Below are 22,217 nucleotides of genomic sequence, written 5' to 3'. Positions count from 1 at the left end.
GTGCAGATATTCTTTCAGACCTTCTCAAACCTGTCACCGGCGTGACAGTACCCCCCCCTTCTACGGGTGACCTCCGGGCACCCAGGACCCACCTTATCAGCATGAGCTCTGTGGAATGCTCTCACCAGACGGCTAGCATTAACATCGGTCTCTGGAACCCACATCCTCTCCTCTGGTCCGTACCCTTTCCAATGAACGAGATACTGGAGGGATCTCCGGAGAACTCGGGAGTCCACAATCCTGCTTATCTGAAATTCTAAATTGCCGTCCACCATGACAGGAGCGGGAGGCAAGGAGGACGGTTCAACAGGTTCAACACATTTCTTTAACAACGATTTATGACATACGTTATGGATTTTCAATGCCTGAGGAAGTTCAAGACGGAAGGCTACAGGGTTAACAATGGCAGTGATCTTATATGGACCAATAAATCTTGGTCTCAACTTCCAAGAAGGTACCTTAAGTTTAATGTTTCTTGTAGACAGCCACACAGAATCACCCACTCTCAGGTCCGGACCACTCATACGTCTCCTGTCAACCGCACGCTTATACCTGTTGCCCATCTTTTCCAGGTTATTTTGGATTTTCCGCCAAATAAAAGACAAAGAAGAGGAAAATCGTTCCTCCTCAGGAATGCCGGAATTATGAGCACCAGAAAATGTACCAAACTGTGGATTGAACCCATATGCCCCAAAAAACGACGACTTATCAGTGGATTCCTGTCTACGGTTATTTATAGCAAACTCAGCTAACGACAAAAATGAAGACCACTGTTCCTGATTCTCTGAAACAAAACATCTCAAGTAAGTCTCCAGATTCTGATTAGTGCACTCCGTCTGTCTATTCGACTGAGGATGAAAAGCCGAAGAGAAGGACAATTGTTCACCCAGACGAGTACAGAACGCTCTCCAGAATCTGGAAACAAACTGAGTCCCTCTATCGGACACCACATCAGAGGGAATGCCATGTAGTTTCACGATGTTGTCGACAAACACCTGCGCAAGAGTTTTAGCATTGGGTAGACTAGGTAATGCAATAAAGTGTGTCATTTTATTAAAATGATCGACAACCACCAGAATCACGGTCTTTCCCGAAGAATTTGTTAATTCCGTGATAAAATCCATGAACAAATGGGTCCAAGGTCTGGACGGGATGGGCAATGGAAGCAGAGATCCGGAAGGCCGAGTATGTGTCACCTTAGCACGTGCACAGGTACCACAGGCTGACACATAGTCCTCAATACACTTACGCAACCCTGGCCACCAGAATCTGCAAGAGATGAGATCGACAGTCGATCTGCTTTCACGGTGCCCAATAAGCACCGTACAGTGATGTTCCTCAAACACCTTGTGACTAGGGATGAGCGAACCCGAACTGTATAGTTCGGGTTCGTACCGAATTTTGGGGTGTCTGTGACACGGACCCGAACCCGAACATTTTCGTAAAAGTTCGGGTTCGGTGTTCGGCGCTTTCTTGGCGCTTTTTAAAAGGCTGCAAAGCAGCCAATCAACAAGCGTCATACTACTTGCCCCAAGAGGCCATCACAGCCTTGCCTACTATTGGCATGGCTGTGATTGGCCAGTGCAGCATGTGACCCAGCCTCTTTTTAAGCTGGAGTCACGTAGCGCCGCACGTCACTCTGCTCTGATCAGTATAGGGAGAGGTTGCAGCTGCGACGTTAGGGCGAGATTAGGCAGATTAACTCCTCCAAAAGACTTCATTCTGTGATCGATTTGCAGCTGTGGATCATTGAAGTGCTATTATTGACTTGCTCACTTTTTTGAGGCTGCCCAGAGCGTTTTTAGATCACTTTTTTTCTGGGGTGATCGGCGGCCATTTTGTGACTTGTGGTGCGCCAGCACGAGCTATCACCAAGTGTATTTAACCATCGATAGTGTGGTTATTTTGTGCTATATCCTACATCAGCTGCAGGCTGAGCCTGAGTCACCGAAGTGCATTTAACCATCAACAGTCTGGTTATTTTTTGGCCATATACTACATCAGCTCCAGGCTGAGCCGGTTTCACCCAAGTGCATTTAACCATCAACAGTCTGATTATTTTTTGGCCATATACTACATCAGCTGCAGGCTGAGCCTGTGTCACCCAAGTGCATTTAACCATCAACAGTCTGGTTATTTTTTGGCCATATATTACATTAGGGGCAAGTTGAGCCTGTCACCCAGCGCCTGAAAAATAGACCTGACATTTCTATTCAACCAAATCTTCACAGTTTTAGCTGGTCAAGTTATTTGTAGTGACCGTCAAAGCAGACTTTTTGTTCTGGGTTGAAAAAGCATTCCCAAATTTGCCATTCTGAAAATAACTAGTTTGTGGTATTTCAGGCCTACTTGAAATCTATCCCAAAAAGAAAATCTTACATTGAAGTTATTGATAGTATCATTCAGAAAAACCTAAGACACACGCTAGCGTGCTGATAGAAGTGTCATTCTGTGATTAAACCTATAACTGTCACACAGCGCAAAAAAAAACAGGTCTCACATCTCTATTCAACCAAATCTGCACAGTTTTAGCTGGTCAAGTTATTTGTAGTGACCGTCAAAGCAGACTTTTTGTTCTGGGTTGAAAAAGCATTCCCAAATTTGCCATCCTGAAAATAACTAGTTTGTGGTATTTCAGGCCTACTTGAAATCTATCCCAAAAAGAAAATCTTACATTGAAGTTATTGATAGTATCATTCAGAAAAACCTAAGACACACGCTAGCGTGCTGATAGAAGTGTCATTCTGTGATTAAACCTATAACTGTCACAAAGCGCAAAAAAAACAGGTCTCACATCTCTATTCAACCAAATCTGCACAGTTTTAGCTGGTCAAGTTATTTGTAGTGACCGTCAAAGCAGACTTTTTGTTCTGGGTTGAAAAAGCATTCCCAAATTTGCCATCCTGAAAATAACTAGTTTGTGGTATTTCAGGCCTACTTGAAATCTATCCCAAAAAGAAAATCTTACATTGAAGTTATTGATAGTATCATTCAGAAAAACCTAAGACACACGCTAGCGTGCTGATAGAAGTGTCATTCTGTGATTAAACCTATAACTGTCACACAGCGCAAAAAAAAACAGGTCTCACATCTCTATTCAACCAAATCTGCACAGTTTAAGCTGGTCAAGTTATTTGTAGTGACCTTCAAAGCAGACTTTTTGTTCTGGGTTGAAAAAGCATTCCCAAATTTGCCATTCTGAAAATAACTAGTTTGTGGTATTTCAGGCCTACTTGAAATCTATCCCAAAAAGAAAATCTTACATTGAAGTTATTGATAGTATCATTCAGAAAAACCTAAGACACACGCTAGCGTGCTGATAGAAGTGTCATTCTGTGATTAAACCTATAACTGTCACACAGCGCAAAAAAAAACAGGTCTCACATCTCTATTCAACCAAATCTGCACAGTTTTAGCTGGTCAAGTTATTTGTAGTGACCGTCAAAGCAGACTTTTTGTTCTGGGTTGAAAAAGCATTCCCAAATTTGCCATTCTGAAAATAACTAGTTTGTGGTATTTCAGGCCTACTTGAAATCTATCCCAAAAAGAAAATCTTACATTGAAGTTATTGATAGTATCATTCAGAAAAACCTAAGACACACGCTAGCGTGCTGATAGAAGTGTCATTCTGTGATTAAACCTATAACTGTCACACAGCGCAAAAAAAAACAGGTCTCACATCTCTATTCAACCAAATCTGCACAGTTTTAGCTGGTCAAGTTATTTGTACTGACCGTCAAAGCAGACTTTTTGTTCTGGGTTGAAAAAGCATTCCCAAATTTGCCATTCTGAAAATAACTAGTTTGTGGTATTTCAGGCCTACTTGAAATCTATCCCAAAAAGAAAATCTTACATTGAAGTTATTGATAGTATCATTCAGAAAAACCTAAGACACACGCTAGCGTGCTGATAGAAGTGTCATTCTGTGATTAAACCTATAACTGTCACACAGCGCAAAAAAAAACAGGTCTCACATCTCTATTCAACCAAATCTGCACAGTTTAAGCTGGTCAAGTTATTTGTAGTGACCGTCAAAGCAGACTTTTTGTTCTGGGTTGAAAAAGCATTCCCAAATTTGCCATTCTGAAAATAACTAGTTTGTGGTATTTCAGGCCTACTTGAAATCTATCCCAAAAAGAAAATCTTACATTGAAGTTATTGATAGTATCATTCAGAAAAACCTAAGACACATGCTAGCGTGCTGATAGAAGTGTCATTCTGTGATTAAACCTATAACTGTCACACAGCGCAAAAAAAAAACAGGTCTCACATCTCTATTCAACCAAATCTGCACAGTTTTAGCTGGTCAAGTTATTTGTAGTGACCGTAAAAGCACACTTTTTGTTCTGGGTAAAAAAGCATTCCCAAATTTGCCATTCTCAAAATTGTAGTGAACGGGAACAATGAGGAAAACATCTAATAAGGGACGCGGACGTGAACATGGTCGTGGTGGTGTTAGTGGACCCTCTGGTGCTGGGAGAGGACGTGGCCGTTCTGCCACTGCCACACGTCCTAGTGAACCAACTACCTCAGGTCCCAGTAACCAGCAGAATTTACAGCGATATTTGGTGGGGCCCAATGCCGTTCTAAGGATGGTAAGGCCTGAGCAGGTACAGGCATTAGTCAATTGGGTGGCCGACAGTGGATCCAGCACGTTCACATTATCTCCCACCCAGTCTTCTGCAGAAAGCGCACAGATGGCGCATGAAAACCAAGCCCATCAGTCTGTCACATCACCCCCATGCATATCAGGGAAACTGTCTGAGCCTCAAGTTATGCAGCAGTCTCTTATGCTGTTTGAAGACTCTGCTGCCAGGGTTTCCCAAGGGCAGATAGAATGCACTAACGCACAACCACTTATGTTTCCTGATGATGAGGACATGGGAATACCACCTCAGCACGTCTCTGATGATGACGAAACACAGGTGCCAACTGCTGCGTCTTTCTGCAGTGTGCAGACTGAACAGGAGGTCAGGGATCAAGACTGGGTGGAAGACGATGCAGGGGACAATGAGGTCCTAGACCCCACATGGAATGAAGGTCGTGCCACTGACTTTCAGAGTTCGGAGGAAGAGGCAGTGGTGAGACCGAGCCAACAGCGTAGCAAAAGAGGGAGCAGTGGGAAAAATCAGAACACCCGCCGCCAAGAGACTCCGCCTGCTACTGACCGCCGCCATCTGGGACCGAGCACCCCAAAGGCAGCTTCAAGGAGTTCCCTGGCATGGCACTTCTTCAAACAATGTGCTGACGACAATACCCGAGTGGTTTGCACGCTGTGCCATCAGAGCCTGAAGCGAGGCATTAACGTTCTGAACCTTAGCACAACCTGCATGACCAGGCACCTGCATGCAAAGCATAAACTGCAGTGGAGTAAACACCTTAAAAACAAGGAAGTCACTCAGGCTCCCCCTGCTACCTCTTCTGCTGCTGCCGCCTCGGCCTCTTCTGCTGCTGCCGCCGCCTCGGCCTCTTCTGCTGCTGCTGCCGCCGCCTCTGCCTCTTCCTCCGCCTCTGGAGGAACGTTGGCACCTGCCGCCCAGCAAACATGGGATGTACCACCAACACCACCACCTGCGTCACCAAGCATCTCAACCATGTCACACGGCAGCGTTCAGCTCTCCATCTCACAAACATTTGAGAGAAAGCGTAAATTCCCACCTAGCCACCCTCGATCCCTGGCCCTGAATGCCATCATTTCTAAACTACTGGCCTATGAAATGCTGTCATTTAGGCTGGTGGACACACAGCTTCAAACAGCTCATGTCGCTTGCTGTCCCACAGTATGTTTTTCCCAGCCGCCACTACTTCTCTAAGAGAGCATTGCCTTCCCTGCACAAACAAGTGTCCGATAAAATCAAGTGTGCACTGCGCAACGCCATCTGTGGCAAGGTCCAACTAACCACAGATACGTGGACCAGTAAGCACGGCCAGGGACGCTATATCTCCCTAACTGCACACTGGGTAAATGTAGTGGCGGCTGGGCCCCAGGCGGAGAGCTGTTTGGCGCACGTCCTTCCGCCGCCAAGGATCGCAGGGCAACATTCTTTGCCTCCTGTCTCCTCCTCCTCCTACTCAGCTTCCTCCTCCTCTTCTTCCACCTGCTCATCCAGTCAGCCACACACCTTCACCACCAACTTCAGCACAGCCCGGGGTAAACGTCAGCAGGCCATTCTGAAACTCATATGTTTGGGGGAGAGGCCCCACACCGCACAGGAGTTGTGGCGGGGTATAAAACAACAGACCGACGAGTGGTTGCTGCCGGTGAGCCTCAAGCCCGGCCTGGTGGTATGCGATAAATCTCGTTGCAGCTCTGGGACTAGCCGGTTTGACGCACATCCCTTGCCTGGCGCATGTGCTGAATTTGGTGGTGCAGAAATTCATTCGCAACTACCCCGACATGTCAGAGCTGCTGCATAAAGTGCGGGCCGTCTGTTCGCGCTTCCGGCGTTTACACCCTGCCGCTGCTCGCCTGTCTGCGCTACAGCGTAACTTCGGCCTTCCCGCTCACCGCCTCATATGCGACGTGCCCACCAGGTGGAACTCCACCTTCCATATGCTGGACAGACTGTGCGAGCAGCAGCAGGCCATAGTGGAGTTTCAGCTGCAGCACGCACGGGTCAGTCGCACTGCAGATCAGACCCACTTCACCACCAATGTCTGGGCCTCCATGCGAGACCTGTGTGCCCTGTTGCGCTGTTTCGAGTACTCCACCAACATGGCCAGTGGCGATGACGCCGTTATCAGCGTTACAATACCACTTCTATGTCTCCTTGAGAAAACACTTAGGGCGATGATGGAAGAGGAGGTGGCCCAGGAGGAAGAAGAGGAAGAGGGGTCATTTTTAGCACTTTCAGGCCAGTCTCTTCAAAGTGACTCAGAGGGAGGTTTTTTGCAACACCAGAGGCCAGGTACAAATGTGGCCAGACAGGGCCCACTACTGGAGGACGAGGATGAGGAGGAGGTGGAGGAGGATGAGGATGAAGCATGTTCACAGCGGGGTGGCACCCAAAGCAGCTCGGGCCCATCACTGGTGCGTGGCTGGGGGGAAACACAGGACGATGACGATACGCCTCCCACAGAGGACAGCTTGTCCTTACCTCTGGGCAGCCTGGCACACATGAGCGACTACATGCTGCAGTGCCTGCGCAACGACAGCAGAGTTGCCCACATTTTAACGTGTGCGGACTACTGGGTTGCCACCCTGCTGGATCCCCGGTACAAAGACAATGTGCCCACCTTACTTCCTACACTGGAGCGTGATAGGAAGATGCGCGAGTACAAGCGCACGTTGGTAGACGCTCTACTGAGAGCATTCCCAAATGTCACAGGGGAACCAGTGGAAGCCCAAGGCGAAGGCAGAGGAGGCGCAAGAGGTCGCCAACGCAGCTGTGTCACGGCCAGCTCCTCTGAGGGCAGGGTTAGCATGGCAGAGATGTGGAAAAGTTTTGTCACCACGCCACAGGTAACTGCACCACCACCTGATACGGAACGTGTTAGCAGGAGGCAACATTTCACTAACATGGTGGAACAGTACCTGTGCACACCCCTCCACGTACTGACTGATGGTTCGGCCCCATTCAACTTCTGGGTCTCCAAATTGTCCACGTGGCCAGAGCTAGCCTTTTAAGCCTTGGAGGTGCTGGCCTGCCCGGCGGCCAGCGTTTTGTCTGAACGTGTATTCAGCACGGCAGGGGGCGTCATTACAGACAAACGCAGCCGCCTGTCTACAGCCAATGTGGACAAGCTGACGTTCATAAAAATGAACCAGGCATGGATCCCACAGGACCTGTCCATCCCTTGTGCAGATTAGATATTAACTACCTCCCCTTAACAATATATTATTCTACTCCAGGGCACTTCCTCATTCAATACTATTTTTAATTTCATTTTACCATTATATTGTGGGGCAACCCAAAGTTGAATGAACCTCTCCTCTGTCTGGGTGCCGGGGCCTAAATGTGTGACAGTGGCCTGTTCCAGTGTTGGGTGACATGAAGCCTGATTCTCTGCTATGACATGAAGACAGATTCTGTGCTGACATAAGGCCAGATTCTCTGTTACGGGACATCTCTCCTCTGCCTGGGTGCCTGGGCCTAAATGTGTGACAGTGGCCTGTTCCAGTGGTGGCTGACGTGAAGCCTGATTCTCTGCTATGACATGAAGACAGATTCTGTGCTGACATAAGGCCAGATTCTCTGTTACAGGACCTCTCTCCTCTGTCTGGGTGCCGGGGCCTAAATGTGTGACAGTGGCCTGTTCCAGTGGTGGGTGACGTGAAGCTTGATTCTCTGCTATGACATGAAGACTGATTCTGCGCTGACATAAGGCCAGATTCTCTGTTACGGGACCTCTCTCCTCTGCCTGGGTGCCTGGGCCTAAATGTGTGACAGTGGCCTGTTCCAGTGGTGGGTGACGTGATGCCTGATTCTCTGCTATGACATGAAGACAGATTCTGCGCTGACATAAGGCCAGATTCTCTGTTACGGGACCTCTCTCCTCTGCGTGGGTGCCTGGGCCTAAATGTGTGACAGTGGCCTGTTCCAGTGGTGGGTGACGTGATGCCTGATTCTCTGCTATGACATGAAGACAGATTCTGTGCTGACATAAGGCCAGATTCTCTGTTACAGGACCTCTCTCCTCTGTCTGGGTGCCGGGGCCTAAATGTGTGACAGTGGCCTGTTCCATTGGTGGGTGACGTGAAGCTTGATTCGCTGCTATGACATGAAGACTGATTCTGCGCTGACATAAGGCCAGATTCTCTGTTACGGGACCTCTCTCCTCTGCCTGGGTGCCTGGGCCTAAATGTGTGACAGTGGCCTGTTCCAGTGGTGGGTGACGTGAAGCCTGATTCTCTGCTATGACATGAAGACTGATTCTGCGCTGACATGAAGCCAGATTCTCTGCTATGGCATGAAGAGACTGATTCTCTGCTGACATGAAGCCAGATTCTTTGCTATGGCATGAAGAGACTGATTCTCTGCTGACGTGAAGCCAGATTCTCTGCTATGGGACCTCTGTCCAATTGATATTGGTTAATTTTAATTTTTTTAATTTTAATTTTAATTCATTTCCCTATCCACATTTGTTTGCAGGGGATTTACCTACATGTTGCTGCCTTTTGCAGCCCTCTAGCTCTTTCCTGGGCTGTTTTACAGCCTTTTTAGTGCCCAAAAGTTCGGGTCCCCATTGACTTCAATGGGGTTCGGGTTCGGGAAGAAGTTCGGGTCGGGTTCGGATCCCGAACACGAACATTTCCGGGAAGTTCGGCCGAACTTCTCGAACCCGAACATCCAGGTGTTCGCTCAACTCTACTTGTGACGTAATTCGGAGGGAACAAACAATTTCCCCTGAGGACAAGAGTCCGGAGCATCCTCCTGTGCCTCCGACACCCTGGCCTCGAGATCAGGATAAATAGCGGATATAACTACCCCTTCAGATAAAATGGGACTAGGGTCATTGGACTCTCCCCCCCCCCCCAGGAAAGCTACGTGACAAAGCTTCCGCATTTATGTTCTTAACCCCAGGGCGATAAGTGACGATGAAGTTAAATCTGGTGAAAAACAATGACCATCTGGCCTGCCTTGGGTTCAGTCGCTTAGCCGACTCCAAGTAGGCCAGATTCTTGTGATCCGTAATTACCGTAATAGGATGAATTGCTCCTTCCAACCAATGCCGCCATTCCTCGAATGCTAACTTAATAGCCAGCAATTCCCTATTCCCTACATCATAATTCATTTCAGCAGTCGAGATTTTTTTTTAAAAAAAAATGCACATGGGCGCCATTTACTGGGTGAAGGACCCTGCGACAATATTGCTCCTACCCCAACCTCAGACGCGTCAACCTCAACAATAATTGACTGAGACACTTCCGGTTGCACCAGAATAGGGGCCGAAGCAAAACATTCTTTCACAGCAGAAAAGGCCTGTAATGCCGCATCAGACCAGATAGAAATATCAGCACCCTTCCTAGTCATGTCTGTTAAAGGTTTAACCACCGATGAATAGTTCAAGATAAATTTACGGTAGTAGTTGGTAAACCCCAAAAACCGCATAAGCACTTTCAGATTTTAGGGTCGATCCCAGTCCAACACGGCACGGACCTTCTCGGGATCCATACGAAAACCTGAGGATGAGAGCAGGTAACCCAGAAATTGCACTTCCTGTACAGCAAATACACACTTTTCCATCTTAGCATACAACTTATTCTCTCAGGATCTGTAACACCTGTCTCACATGATCCTGATGAGTCTCCATATTAGGCAAATAAATTAGTATGTCATCAAGGTATACAACGACAAACCTCCCCACCAGATGATGAAAGATGTCATTGACAAAGTGTTGAAAAACCGCAGGAGCATTGGTTAACCCAAAGAGCATGAGAAGGTTTTCAAAATGACCCTCAGGGGTATTAAATGCGGTCTTCCACTCATCCCCCTCCTTGATCCTTACCAGATTATATGCCCCCCTCAGATCCAATTTAGAGAACACCTTGGCACCGACAATCTGACTAAACAAATCCGGAATCAAAAGAAGGGGGTAAGGATCACGGACGGTAATACGATTGAGCTCATGGAAGTCCAGACATGGTCTCAAGGTACCATCCTTTTTCTTTACAAAGAAAAATCCAGCAGCCACTGGGGACTTGGATGGTCTAATATGTCCCTTTGCCAAACTCTCGGTGATATATTCTCGCATAGCCTTTCTTTCGGGTTCCGAAAGATTATACAACCGAGATTTGGGCAATTTAGATCCGGCAATAAGATTGACGGGACAGTCATACTCCCGGTGTGGAGGCAACTCCTGATTACCACTCTCAGAGAAAACATCAGAAAATTCTGAAATGAACGAGGGTACAGTTTTAGTGGTAACCATAGAGAATGATGCATTAAGACAGTTGTCCATGCAAAAATCACTCCAATCTAGAATCTGTCTCGCTTGCCAATCGATGTTAGAGTTATGTTTGCTTAGCCATGGTAAGCCCAACACCAACGGAGCAGGCAGACCCTCCAACACATAACAGGAGATAGATTCCTGATGCAAATCACCCACTCTTAAATGAATGTCATTCACTACCTGCGACAGGCATTTTTGGGCGAGAGGTGCTGAGTCAATTGCAAAGACAGAAATACTATTCTCTAATGCATTAGTAGTCAACCCGTGAATGCGTACAAACTGTCCATCAATCAAGTTTACTCCTGCCCCACTGTCGATAAATGCTTCGATTTTCACCGTTTTGGACTCTAGCGCCACCTCGGCAGACAAGAGAAAAAGGGTACTACCAGTAAAAGACAAAAGTAGGTTTTCTTGCTCCCCACCCATACTACCAATAGTAATTTGGGGATTAAACTTTTTTTTTTTTGTTTACACCTTGATGCTGCAAGTACGGACAAATATTCACCAAATGTCCCTTCTTGCAACAACAAAAGCAGACTCCTTTCACATGACCCAAGCTTTTGCAATAGTTCCAGGAGTAGCTCCTCCTAACTGCATAGGCTCATCACAAGGCACAACCACTCGTGTCTCTCCACCATAAGTGTCAAAGGAAGCAGTACCCTTATTGGACAGTACGTCCTGAAGGTGAGGACCCCTAGATCTCTTCCTCAGGCGTCTATCAAGACGTACAGCAAGAGACATAGCTGCTTCCAATGACTCAGGATTTTCATGAAAAGCCAATGCGTCCTGCAGTCTCTCAGAGAGACCCTGGCAGAATTGGCTACGGAGAGCAGAATCGTTCCACTCTGTATCCGTAGCCCATCTCCTAGATTCTGAGCAATAGGTCTCAACAAAACGTTCTCCCTGCCGCAAACCCCGTAACTTGGTCTCGGCCTGAGAGATCCGATCCGGGTCATCATAGATAAGACCCAAGGCTCTAAAGAATTTATCTACCGACCAGTCGGCAGAGAAAAAGCCCAAGATTGGGCGTCCTCTTTTAGCAATGAAATAATCATACCCACACGTTAACACTCATCCCCAGAAGAGTATGGGCACAGCCTAAAGTATAATTTACATGACTCCCTGAACCGTATGAAATTGTCACTACCCGGAAAACCTGTCTGGGAGAGCTACCTTCGGTTCAGGGCAGGCCTGGAACCCACCACTGGAACCAGCAGCCTGTGGACTCTGAATCTGCAAAACCATTGCATGGAGGTCTGCTACCTCCAAAGTCAAATTTTGCAGCTGTTTGACCAGTGCAGTCATAGCATCCATAGCTGCACAGATCAGAACAAAAAATGGCGGTATTGGCTCTGGATAATGTCACGGATGTTGTAGGGGAGAACACCAAAAGACAACAAGAAGGAAGGGAAAAGACACTAGGCCTCACCGCTAGGGAAGGAAAAGGGTCACCACCTATAAAACCCTGCTCCTGGCCCTAACTCCTATCCGTATGGGCACCTGTCGATGGTAGAGATACCCATACACAGGAACCTAGAAAACCCTGGTGGCCCTCAGATGCCCTAATCGTAATGACAGGGCAGAGACAACCCACTCCTTCCCTGGTGAAGGAACCAGCGTCTCGCTAAGGCCTAGTAAACAACAAAGGTGGGGGGAATACAAAACACAACAAGCAGAACACTTAACTTCTGCAGCTGATGGACGAACAGGACTTCACCACGAACCACACTCCAGCTCTTCCAAAAACTAAATGAAGCTATCCAGAGCAAGGAGTGATGGGTAAAGTCAGACTAAATAGGGGGAGGTGAAGGTCACATGATCCACACCTGAACAGGGGGTGTGGACATACAAACAACACACAGACAAAGTGAAACCAAAAGAGGCTGTCAGATAACTAATGTGCAGATATTCTTTCAGACCTTCTCAAACCTGTCACCGGCGTGACAATATGTCACAGAAACCCACAGAATATGGACACTATATTAGGCCCAGATTATTGGAATTTGCCCTAATGAAACAGTTTTTGGATGCAGGACAGTATATGTCACAGAAACACAAAGAATGTGGAGACTATATTAGGCCTAGATTATTGAAATTTGCCCTAAAGAAACAGTTTTCGGATGCAGGACAGTATATGTCGCAGAAACCCACAGAATATGGACACTATATTAGGCCCAGATTATTGGAATTTGCCCTAAAGAAACAGTTTTCGGATGCAGGACAGTTTTCGAAAACTGGCATTACAGTGATGGCAGTACTTACATGCACATTTATTGGCTGCTGAGCAGCCGCAAAACGTGCGGGGAGGAGACTCGAGCATGCCGCTCGAGCACATGTGGTACTCGGCCGAGTACCGCCATATGCAGAGCATAGCGATGCTCGAGCCGAACAGGTATTCGGCCGAGCATGCTCGCTCATCACTAGTCCTGACCACCTTGTTGGGAAACAGTAGAGCGTTGCAGCGCTCGTTGTTTCAGTAGCTCCCATTGTGGCGCATAAGAGCTGCGGAAACAGCATAGAACAGCAAGCTATACTGTTTCCCTAACTCAGAAATAGCATAGCTTGCTATGCTACGCTGTTTCTGACCGGCTGGTGGTCGGGACTGTGTCTCATCTCATCTTAATAACAGCAAGATAAGACAAACCCCTTGTATACACTTGTGTGAAATTGGCCTAATTGTGTAAGAAAATGTGCCACAAAACCTGTTTGTCTGTTTGTGAAAATATACTCTTAAAGAGGTTTTCCCATCACAGACAATGGGGGCATATTGCTGGGACCTACACTGAGAACGGAGCCGGGAAAGGTGGTGGAGGGCGCACTTCGCATGCGCAGCCGCCCTCAATTCATGTGTATTGGGCCGCCGAAAATAGCCGAGCTGGCTCAGCTATTTCCGTCGGCCCTGATAGTGGCTTGCTCGCACCGCGCTCCCATTCACTTATATGGGGAGAGAGCTTGGCGGTGGCCGGACCCCGGTAAACTCGCTGCTCTGCCCGCACCGTTCTCGGCATAGGTGCGGGTCACAGAGGTGTGACCCGCACCTATCAGACAATGGAGACATATTCTAGTGATATGACTGTGATGGGAATACCTCTTTAAAGAAAGAAAAGTAAATGTAGGTAGTCTACACAAATGACTGCTCACCATCACTTCAGGATTTGGAAAACATGGTTGTTGTCCCCCCAAAAAAGGTGTCCCATACCTGTCCACATATTGTGTGTGGTTTTGCAGCTCATTCCCATTCACTTCAGTGGAAAGCGGCTGCAATACCACGCACAACCTGTGGACAGGTGTTGTGCTGTTTCTGTAAGGAAGCTGCCATGTTTTCTACCCTGGAACAATCCCTTTACCTTCAGCATAGCAAACCTCTTTTTTTAGAGCTCAGTTTTTCAAGTCACCTATTCTAATATAGGTATATAGTTACTATATAGTGTTCTAGAATTTGAATTAGTATTTGCACGTAAAAAGCAGTTTACAAACTGAAAGGAATCATAAAGAACACAGAGTCCTGCTCCCTCTGCCAAACATAGAGTAATTGACAGCAGTGCATACTATCTTATACGGCAAAAACTGTCAATCAGGCCGTGTGTGCCTGAAAAAGCAGAACTCGTAGGCTTTTTCGATGATTTCTGACTACAGCTTTTCTTTTTTTTTTTTTTTCATTAAAATACTGAATCACATCATAAAAACAATATATCCCCCGAGCTCAGCATCTCCCTCTCTTACAGAAACTGCTCTTAGATTGGAAGCATAAGAGACCTGACAAATTTACTTTAATTCAGTGTCTATGCAGTGAACTTGGAGCTCTTCATGGGAAAATGGAGCTCCGACAGCATAAAGATATGTTATGAAATGAATCAGCATAGAATGTTGGCCCAAAAGAAAATAATGTAATGATAAAAGGCTGAAATAAACTTCTGGCTTTGATGCAATCCTCATGTGATGAAGGCTACAACAGCTAAACAAACATAGATCAATTATGTTTTTGGATTAGAGTCAAACATGACACTTCTATATTCAGTATAAGGGCTCATGCACACGACCATTGTTGTTTTGCGGTCCGTTTTTCACGGATCCGTTGTTCCGTATCTAAGGTTTTTTTTTTCTCTGATTTAAGTTGTCTTCCGTTCCGTTATTCCACAAAACATATCCGTATGGTTTCCGTATGCGATCCGTTTTTTGCAGATCGGGAACGGAAACGGTAACTTATTAATCACCAAACACATGAGCAATATGGGTGGGCATAGCATTTTTACAGTATGGATCCGCAAAATACGGATGACATGGAATGAAATGGAATGCATACGGAGTACCTTCCATTGTTTTTGCAGACCCATTGAAGTAAATGTTTCCGCATACGGTCCGCAAAAAAACCGGAATGGAAGCAGAAAGAAAATAAGTTTGTGTGCATGAGCCCTAATGCATACCGTGGAAAGAAAATATCAGTCTTAATCATGGTCTATTATAAATATATCCAACATTTAGAAAATGTCTTTTAATGTTGGATTCACATGAGAATTCTGTGGCGTTTTTCACCACTTTGGCGGTGGTGTCTTCTGCACCAGCGTTTTTTTGCTGAATGAACACCAGCTCCAGATGTTAGCTGAAAGTCTATGGGAAATATAAAATATGCAGTACACGCGAGATTTTTTTGGCAGTGGTGTTTTTTTCAATTTGGTGCTATTTTTCATGTGTATGGCGTTTTTTTAAATGCAGCATTTTGAAGCTATGAAGCTTAAAAAAACATCATCCATACAAAAAACAAAAAAAAGTGCCATAAAAAACGCATACACACACTTTGGAGAAAAATGCAAGCAGTTTCTGTGACATCCTTTCAGTGGTAAAAAATAACGCCAGACCAAATTCATGTTTGTGGCCCTTAGCCTTGCATCAGTCATGACCATGTCCGTGCTACCTTAATATGGTATTACATTTTGTGTGTAATTACACTATAATAAGCTTTATGCTTCAACAGTCAAAAACATCCTAATAAAACAACAGAAATAAGAAATATGGATTAGGATATTTAAGAAAAAAAATGTAACTTCTTCCGGGGCACCTAGAAATTTATTTGACGGTCTGGAAGAGGTTAAATGCTTTTATTTTTTCCTAAACATCTTTACAGAGATGTCTGCAGAGAGATTGTGCAGCTACAGGAGCGGGGAACTAGTTGTCAGTGACAGCCGGGCTCCCTATTGAAAATCCCATGATCAAGAAGAGGTAAGTAGGGATTAAATCACGGCACTGATCCTGAGAAGTTTTCAAACGAAGTTCATCCAAGATGGAAGCTTTATTGGGACTATTTGTTTCAGGCCTGATGAAGGCACTGGTTTAGTACTGAAACATGTAGTCCCAATAAAGCATTTTATCTTGAATTAACTTTATTTGATGACCTCTCAGTACCAGAGGTGTGGCCAAGTCCCTTCTTATCTTTTCTTGTTCATGTGACTCTTTGGGATTCTGCTTATTTGTCAACACTAGGGTTGTGTCTGTTGTTTGCACAACCATCAAAGGTAGAGCACCCAATCACTCGCTTTTGCGCCATCCCACAATGTATACAAACAATACTGTTCAAGGTGCACTGTGTTTAATTCTCTTTTGCATCCCGATTGAGAAGGCAGACCTGTGTTTTTTATTTGCCATCCATGCTTTCCCTATCACTGTATATCTGTATGCACAGATCAGGAAGCATCAGTGCTGTTTCCTTTTCCAGTCGTAGTAATCATATATGTACAGTGTTCCCTCTGATTTCCAGGTAACTGCAAGAGCTCTTGGTTCTTAGCAGATTCAGATCAGCCCTGCATTGCATATCAGGAAACTGTAATCCCCTGTAACTGGAGCTAATACAGGTGAAACTCAAAATATTAGAATATTGTGCAAAGTTCATTTATTTCAGTAATCCAACTTAAAAGGTGAAACTAACATATGAGATAGACTCATTACCTGCAAAGTGAGATATTTCAAGCCTTTATTTGTTATAATTTGGATGATTATGGCTTACAGCTTATGAAAACCCCAAAGTCTCAATTTTGAGGTACCCTTTGCTCAGGGGGTATGGATTAATTAGCTGACTAGAGTGTGACACTTTGATCCTAGAATATTGAACCTTTTCACAAAATTCTAATTTTAAGCAGCATTAATGCAATTCTTTTTAATTTGCATTACTGAAATTGATGGACTTTTGCACGATATTCAAATTTTTCGAGTTTCACCTGTATGTCAGCCCCAGTTACAAGAAAAAACAGCATTAAAAAAGTAAAACATATTGTTAAATACCTTCAAAGGTTTTGTATGAGGGCACAAAGTTTAAAATAAATATTTAAGCTTTAAAAAATAAATATTAAAATTAATAATCTAGAAGCTTACATTGCAGCTTCAAGCCCCAGCAACCATAAACCATCCCCTGTATCAAAATGTTCCAGAGACACAATTTAGGGCTCTTTCACACTTGCGTTGTTCTGTTCCGGCATAGAGTTCCGTCGTCGGGGCTCTATGCCGGAAGAATCCTGATCAGGATTATCCCCATGCATTCTGAATGGAGAGAAATCCGTTCAGGATGCATCAGGATCTCTTCAGTTCCGGAACGGAAAGTTTTTTGGCCGGAGAAAATACCGCAGCATGCTGCGCTTTTTGCTCCGGTCAAAAATCCTGAACACTTGCCGCAAGGCCGGATCCGGAATTAATGCCCATTGAAAGGCATTAATCCGGATCCGGCCCTAAGCTAAACGTCGTTTCGGCGTATTACCGGATCCGACGTTTAGCTTTTTCTGAATGGTTACCATGGCTGCCAGGACGCTAAAGTCCTGTTTGCCATGGTAAATTGTAGTGGGGAGCGGGGGAGCAGTATACTTACCGTCCGTGCAGCTCCCAGGGCGCTTCAGAGTGACGTCAGGGCACCCCACGCGCATGGATGACGTGATCGCATGGATCAAGTCATCCATGTGCATGGGGCGCCCTGACGTCATTCTGGAGCGCCCCGGGAGCCGCACGGATGGTAAGTATACTGCTCCCCCGCTCCCCACTACTATGGCAACCAGGACTTTAATAGCGTCCTGGGTGCCATAGTAACACTGAACGCATTTTGAAGACGGATCCGTCTTCAAATGCTTTCAGTTCACTTGCGGTGTTTCGGATCCGGCGGGCACTTCCGGCAAATGGAGTACACGACGGATCCGGACAACGCAAGTGTGAAAGAGGCCTTAAAAATGTATTTCAGCTGCACTGTTCTATTTAAAAAAAAAAATTCAAATGTAAATAACAGCAGTGAAGGCCAGTTTGCAGTGTTCGCCCTGAAACAAATGCAGTCACCAGGAGCAGGCAGTTCCGATAACAGCCGCTGGGGGCCTTCATTGTGCTGTTCTCGGAACTGCCTGCTCCCGGTGACCGCATTTGTTTCAGACTGGCTCGCAACACAGGCACAGGTAAGAGCTTACCTGTGCATCACCGGACTTGTGAGTTAAGATTGCAGCCCGCATGTGTTCGCGGGCGAACACTGCGAACTGGCCATCACTGAATAACAGGCTGTTTTTCTCTTCTTTTTACTTTTTGCTGGGTATAAAAAAGCCTATCTAAGGGCTCATGCACACGACCGTGCCATTTTTTGCTGTCCGCAAATTGCGGATCTGCAAAAAATGGATGCCCCCCATGTGCCTTCCGCAATTTGCGGAATGGAACAGGAGGCCCATTATAGAGATGCCTATTCTTGTCTGCAAATGCACAAGAATAGGACGTCTCATAATTTTTTTTGCGGGGTCACGGAACGGAGCAAAGCATGCGGACAGCACACAGAGTGCTGTCCACATCTTTTGCGGACCCATTGAAATGAATGTTTCCGTATACGGAATTAAAATACGGTCTGTATACGGAACGCAAAAAACTTTTGTGTGCATGAGCCCTGAGCCAGGCTTTAGTAGAGCAGCACTGGTATAGGCAGGAGCAGTGATGTGCTATGGATCTCCTGCCTGTACAATGTTCAGTGTGGCCGTAAGGGTGTCTGTACTCCCATAAACAGTGGTGTATGGAGGTACGTATTGCAAAATGCTATAGGCTATTGAACTGAGAAAACATGAGAAAAAAAAACAACGTATTCGCAAAAATAAATTTTATGGCATTTACAGTGGGTTTTAATAAAGTATATAGAATGGTTTAGGTACACTTAAAAAAATAAAATAAATGACACTTTAGACATGAAAACCACACTCACATTGAAAAGGTACACTAGGAAAAACCGCCAAACTTCGGGTGCCTGTGTTTTTCCTGCAAAAACACGTGCAAAAAGGTGGGAAAATCACCAGTAAAAAACATGTGTGAATCCAGCCTACGTGCAGCATAGAAGACAAAATAACTGAGCTGGCTGATGTGTCAATCTGGGTTATCTGTTGACAAAGGTGTGGCATTGTAGTTGTCCTATGCTCTTTCAGACGAGCATGTCCTGTGTGGAAATCATGTGTGGGCATGATTTCCTGTTATGGACACTGCTAGTTTTGCAAGATTGCACAGCATAGTGATGATTTATAATGCTTTGTGTCATTGTATGACCTTACTTCTACAAAATTATACTGATATAATACTGTGGCACATCTCAAACTTAAAAGAGAGATACAAGGGGTATTGTGTAAAATATTATTTCAGGCTAGATTGCTTATACTTCGAAAATGGATAAATAAAGATCCCCCCACAGTGGGACAGTGGCAGGAAGCAGTGCTCAATTTGATTAAATTGGAACAGGCGGCTGAGAGATATAGGGATAGAGATGTAAAAATTGACAAAATATGGAGGAAATGGTTGAACCAGGGCCACGGTGCTTGAATGATAAATACCTTCTTTTTTTTTCCCTCTCTCTCCTCTCCCCCCCCCCCCCACCTTGGCTCTTTCTCTCCAAACGGAGGGGCGGAGAAACTCTCTCTCTCTCTCTCTCTCTCTCTCTCTCTCTCTCTCTCTCTCTCTCTCTCTCTCTCTCTCTCTCTCTCTCTCTCTCTCTCTCTCTCTCTCTCTCTCTCTCTCTCTCTCGTGGGTGGGAGGGTAGTCGGTATAATATGTTAATACATGAATGATTATTGTGATGGACCCTTTGGACGGTCCGATGCTGTGTTTTTTGTATGTGTTTGGTATAACAAATAAAAAGATTAATAAAAAAATAAAAATATTTTTGCACCCGTGCAGAAAAAACAAACACTGAACGCAATTGCAGACAAAAGTGACTGATGGTGCTTGCGAAATGGTGCGAGTTTCACAGAACACATCCTGACAATCCGTATCGTTTGTGTGAAAGAAACCTTAGGGTGATATTACACTGCCCAATATTCGGCAATGGTGGATAATAATTGTCCATTGCTGCTTGTTTGCACCAGCCTGATAACACAGATGCAAGTGTTGAACATTTTTTTAAAAAGACCAATTGAAAAAATTATTTTTAGACCGAAATTAGTAAAATGCAATGCTAAAAAAAGCATGTTCATAGCCTTTAAGTTTGGGACCACCAACTTAAGGCCTCTTTCACACTGACGTGTGTGATCCGTGGCCATATTGCGGCCCGCAAATCGCGGGCCGCAATACACGGCCACAGTTTCGTGTGCATTCCGCATCACGGATGCGGACTCATTCACTTCAATGGGTCCGCAAATCCGGAATCGCGGAATGGCTGCACGGGACGGGACCCCTCGGAAGTACTACGGAGTGCCTCCGTGGGGTTACGTCCCGTACTTCCGTTCCGCAAAAAGATAGAACGTGTCCTATCTTTTAGCGGAACGGGCGGATCGCGGACCCATTAAAGTTAATGGGTCCGCGATCCGATGCGGCTGACCTACGGCCGGCGATCGTGCATTGCGGCCCGCTATTTGCGGGCCGCAACACAGGCACGGGTCACACACGTCAGTGTGAAAGAGGCCTAAGGGTGTATTCACACATTGCAGTCAGATCACGTTTTTGGCTGCAACTACCACCAAAAATGGTGATCTGTTTTGGTTCTTCCATAACATTTTATTTATAATGGACTGAGTGTGCTTTGTAAAAAATAAAAAATAACTTTTATTCAGATACTTTAAAAAAAATTATCATTTGGGTAAGGTAATAGATTGAAGCGCGAGACAGGGTTGAATAGCCTGGTCACTTTTCTTGTGGTCTGCATTTCCCTGTTTATGATAAATTGCTAATGCTGGATTGCTTCTGCTTCGAGGGGAAAAAACACATGAAAAAAATGTCCTTCAAACTTTTGCTACAAAGTGCTATACTGTTATAAGAAACACTGTAGAAACAGCATGTGGTATGAAAAATGCCAGCTGCTTTTATGGCCTCACCGCACCGCATCTTCCGGATTGCAGACCCATTGCGGTGCCCGTGTATTGCGGACCCACTGTATGCGGACCACAGTACGGCCACGGCCAGGCATTGGCCATGTGCATGAGCCCTTAAAATCCAGATGTAACCAGTTTTTAAGGTCTTGTAATAGAAGTTAATTGCGGTATGTGGATATGGTAGGAAAGGTTTTTTGTTATGTTGAAAAAAAAAAATAACCAGGGTGAAAAAAACATGGTGTGAACATTTCTTAACATTTTATGAAGCTATATGAGGCATTGTCATCTAACGCTGTGATCTTTCTCTTGTAGGATGTTCCTGCACTACCATTTAATAGATCGTTCTTGGAAAGAAATTTGCCATCAGCTCAAGGATTTGTTAGGTTCATTGGCTACTCTACGTTCATTGCTTCGGCAACTGCTCTTGGGTTCTTTGCATACAAGAAAGGCTTCATTGCTCATGTTAAATAAGTTCACAATACTGGTCTCATTTTCATGGTGACAATCAGCCGATTCTGTTGTGTTATTTGGTATACACAGCGTATAAGCCACATGCCACGTTAACCTTATCTCTTAGAGCTCATGCACACAAACGTATTTTCTTTCCGTGTCCATTAGGTTTTTTTGCATTTCAATGGGTCTGCAAAAAATGGAAAGTGACTCTGTGTGCATTCCGTTTCCGTATGTCCGTATTGCCGTTCTGCAAAAAATAGAACATGTCCTATTATCGTCCGCATTACGGACAAGGATAGGACTGGTCTATTAGGGGCCAGCTGTTCCGTTCCGCAAAGTATGGAATGCGCACGGACGTCATCCGTATTTTTTGCGGATCCGTTTTTTGCGGACTGCAAAATACATACGGTCATGTGCATGAGCCCTTAGGGTATGATGCAACCGTGAAATCGTGTGCGGAAAATCTTCTTTAGTTTTCAGTACAAGCAATGTTGATGTGATTTTGAGAATTCTCGTCTATACATGACAGGCAAATAAAAACCAGCAGGGTAAATTGTACCACTGTGCAGATTTTAAATTTGC

At 45.3% G+C, this 22,217-nt stretch overlaps 1 protein-coding gene across 1 annotated transcript in view; it reads left to right on the top strand.

The window, feature by feature from the left end:
- Positions 1-21,800, top strand: part of LOC120993688 (amine oxidase [flavin-containing] B-like) — a 65,812-nt gene extending 44,012 nt beyond the window's left edge. Inside the window, exon 10 of the mRNA XM_040422165.1 lies at positions 21,495-21,800. Within this exon, the coding sequence (XP_040278099.1) occupies positions 21,495-21,653 (159 nt within the window). The 3' untranslated portion in view covers positions 21,654-21,800. The remainder of the gene's footprint in view (positions 1-21,494) is intronic.
- The last annotated feature ends 417 nt before the right edge of the window (positions 21,801-22,217 follow it).

This window comes from Bufo bufo, chromosome 3, assembly GCF_905171765.1.
Source record: "Bufo bufo chromosome 3, aBufBuf1.1, whole genome shotgun sequence".
Taxonomy (NCBI): Eukaryota; Metazoa; Chordata; class Amphibia; order Anura; family Bufonidae; genus Bufo; species Bufo bufo.
Note: the sequence above shows the minus strand (reverse complement) of the source record. Positions and strands in the feature narration are given on the sequence as shown.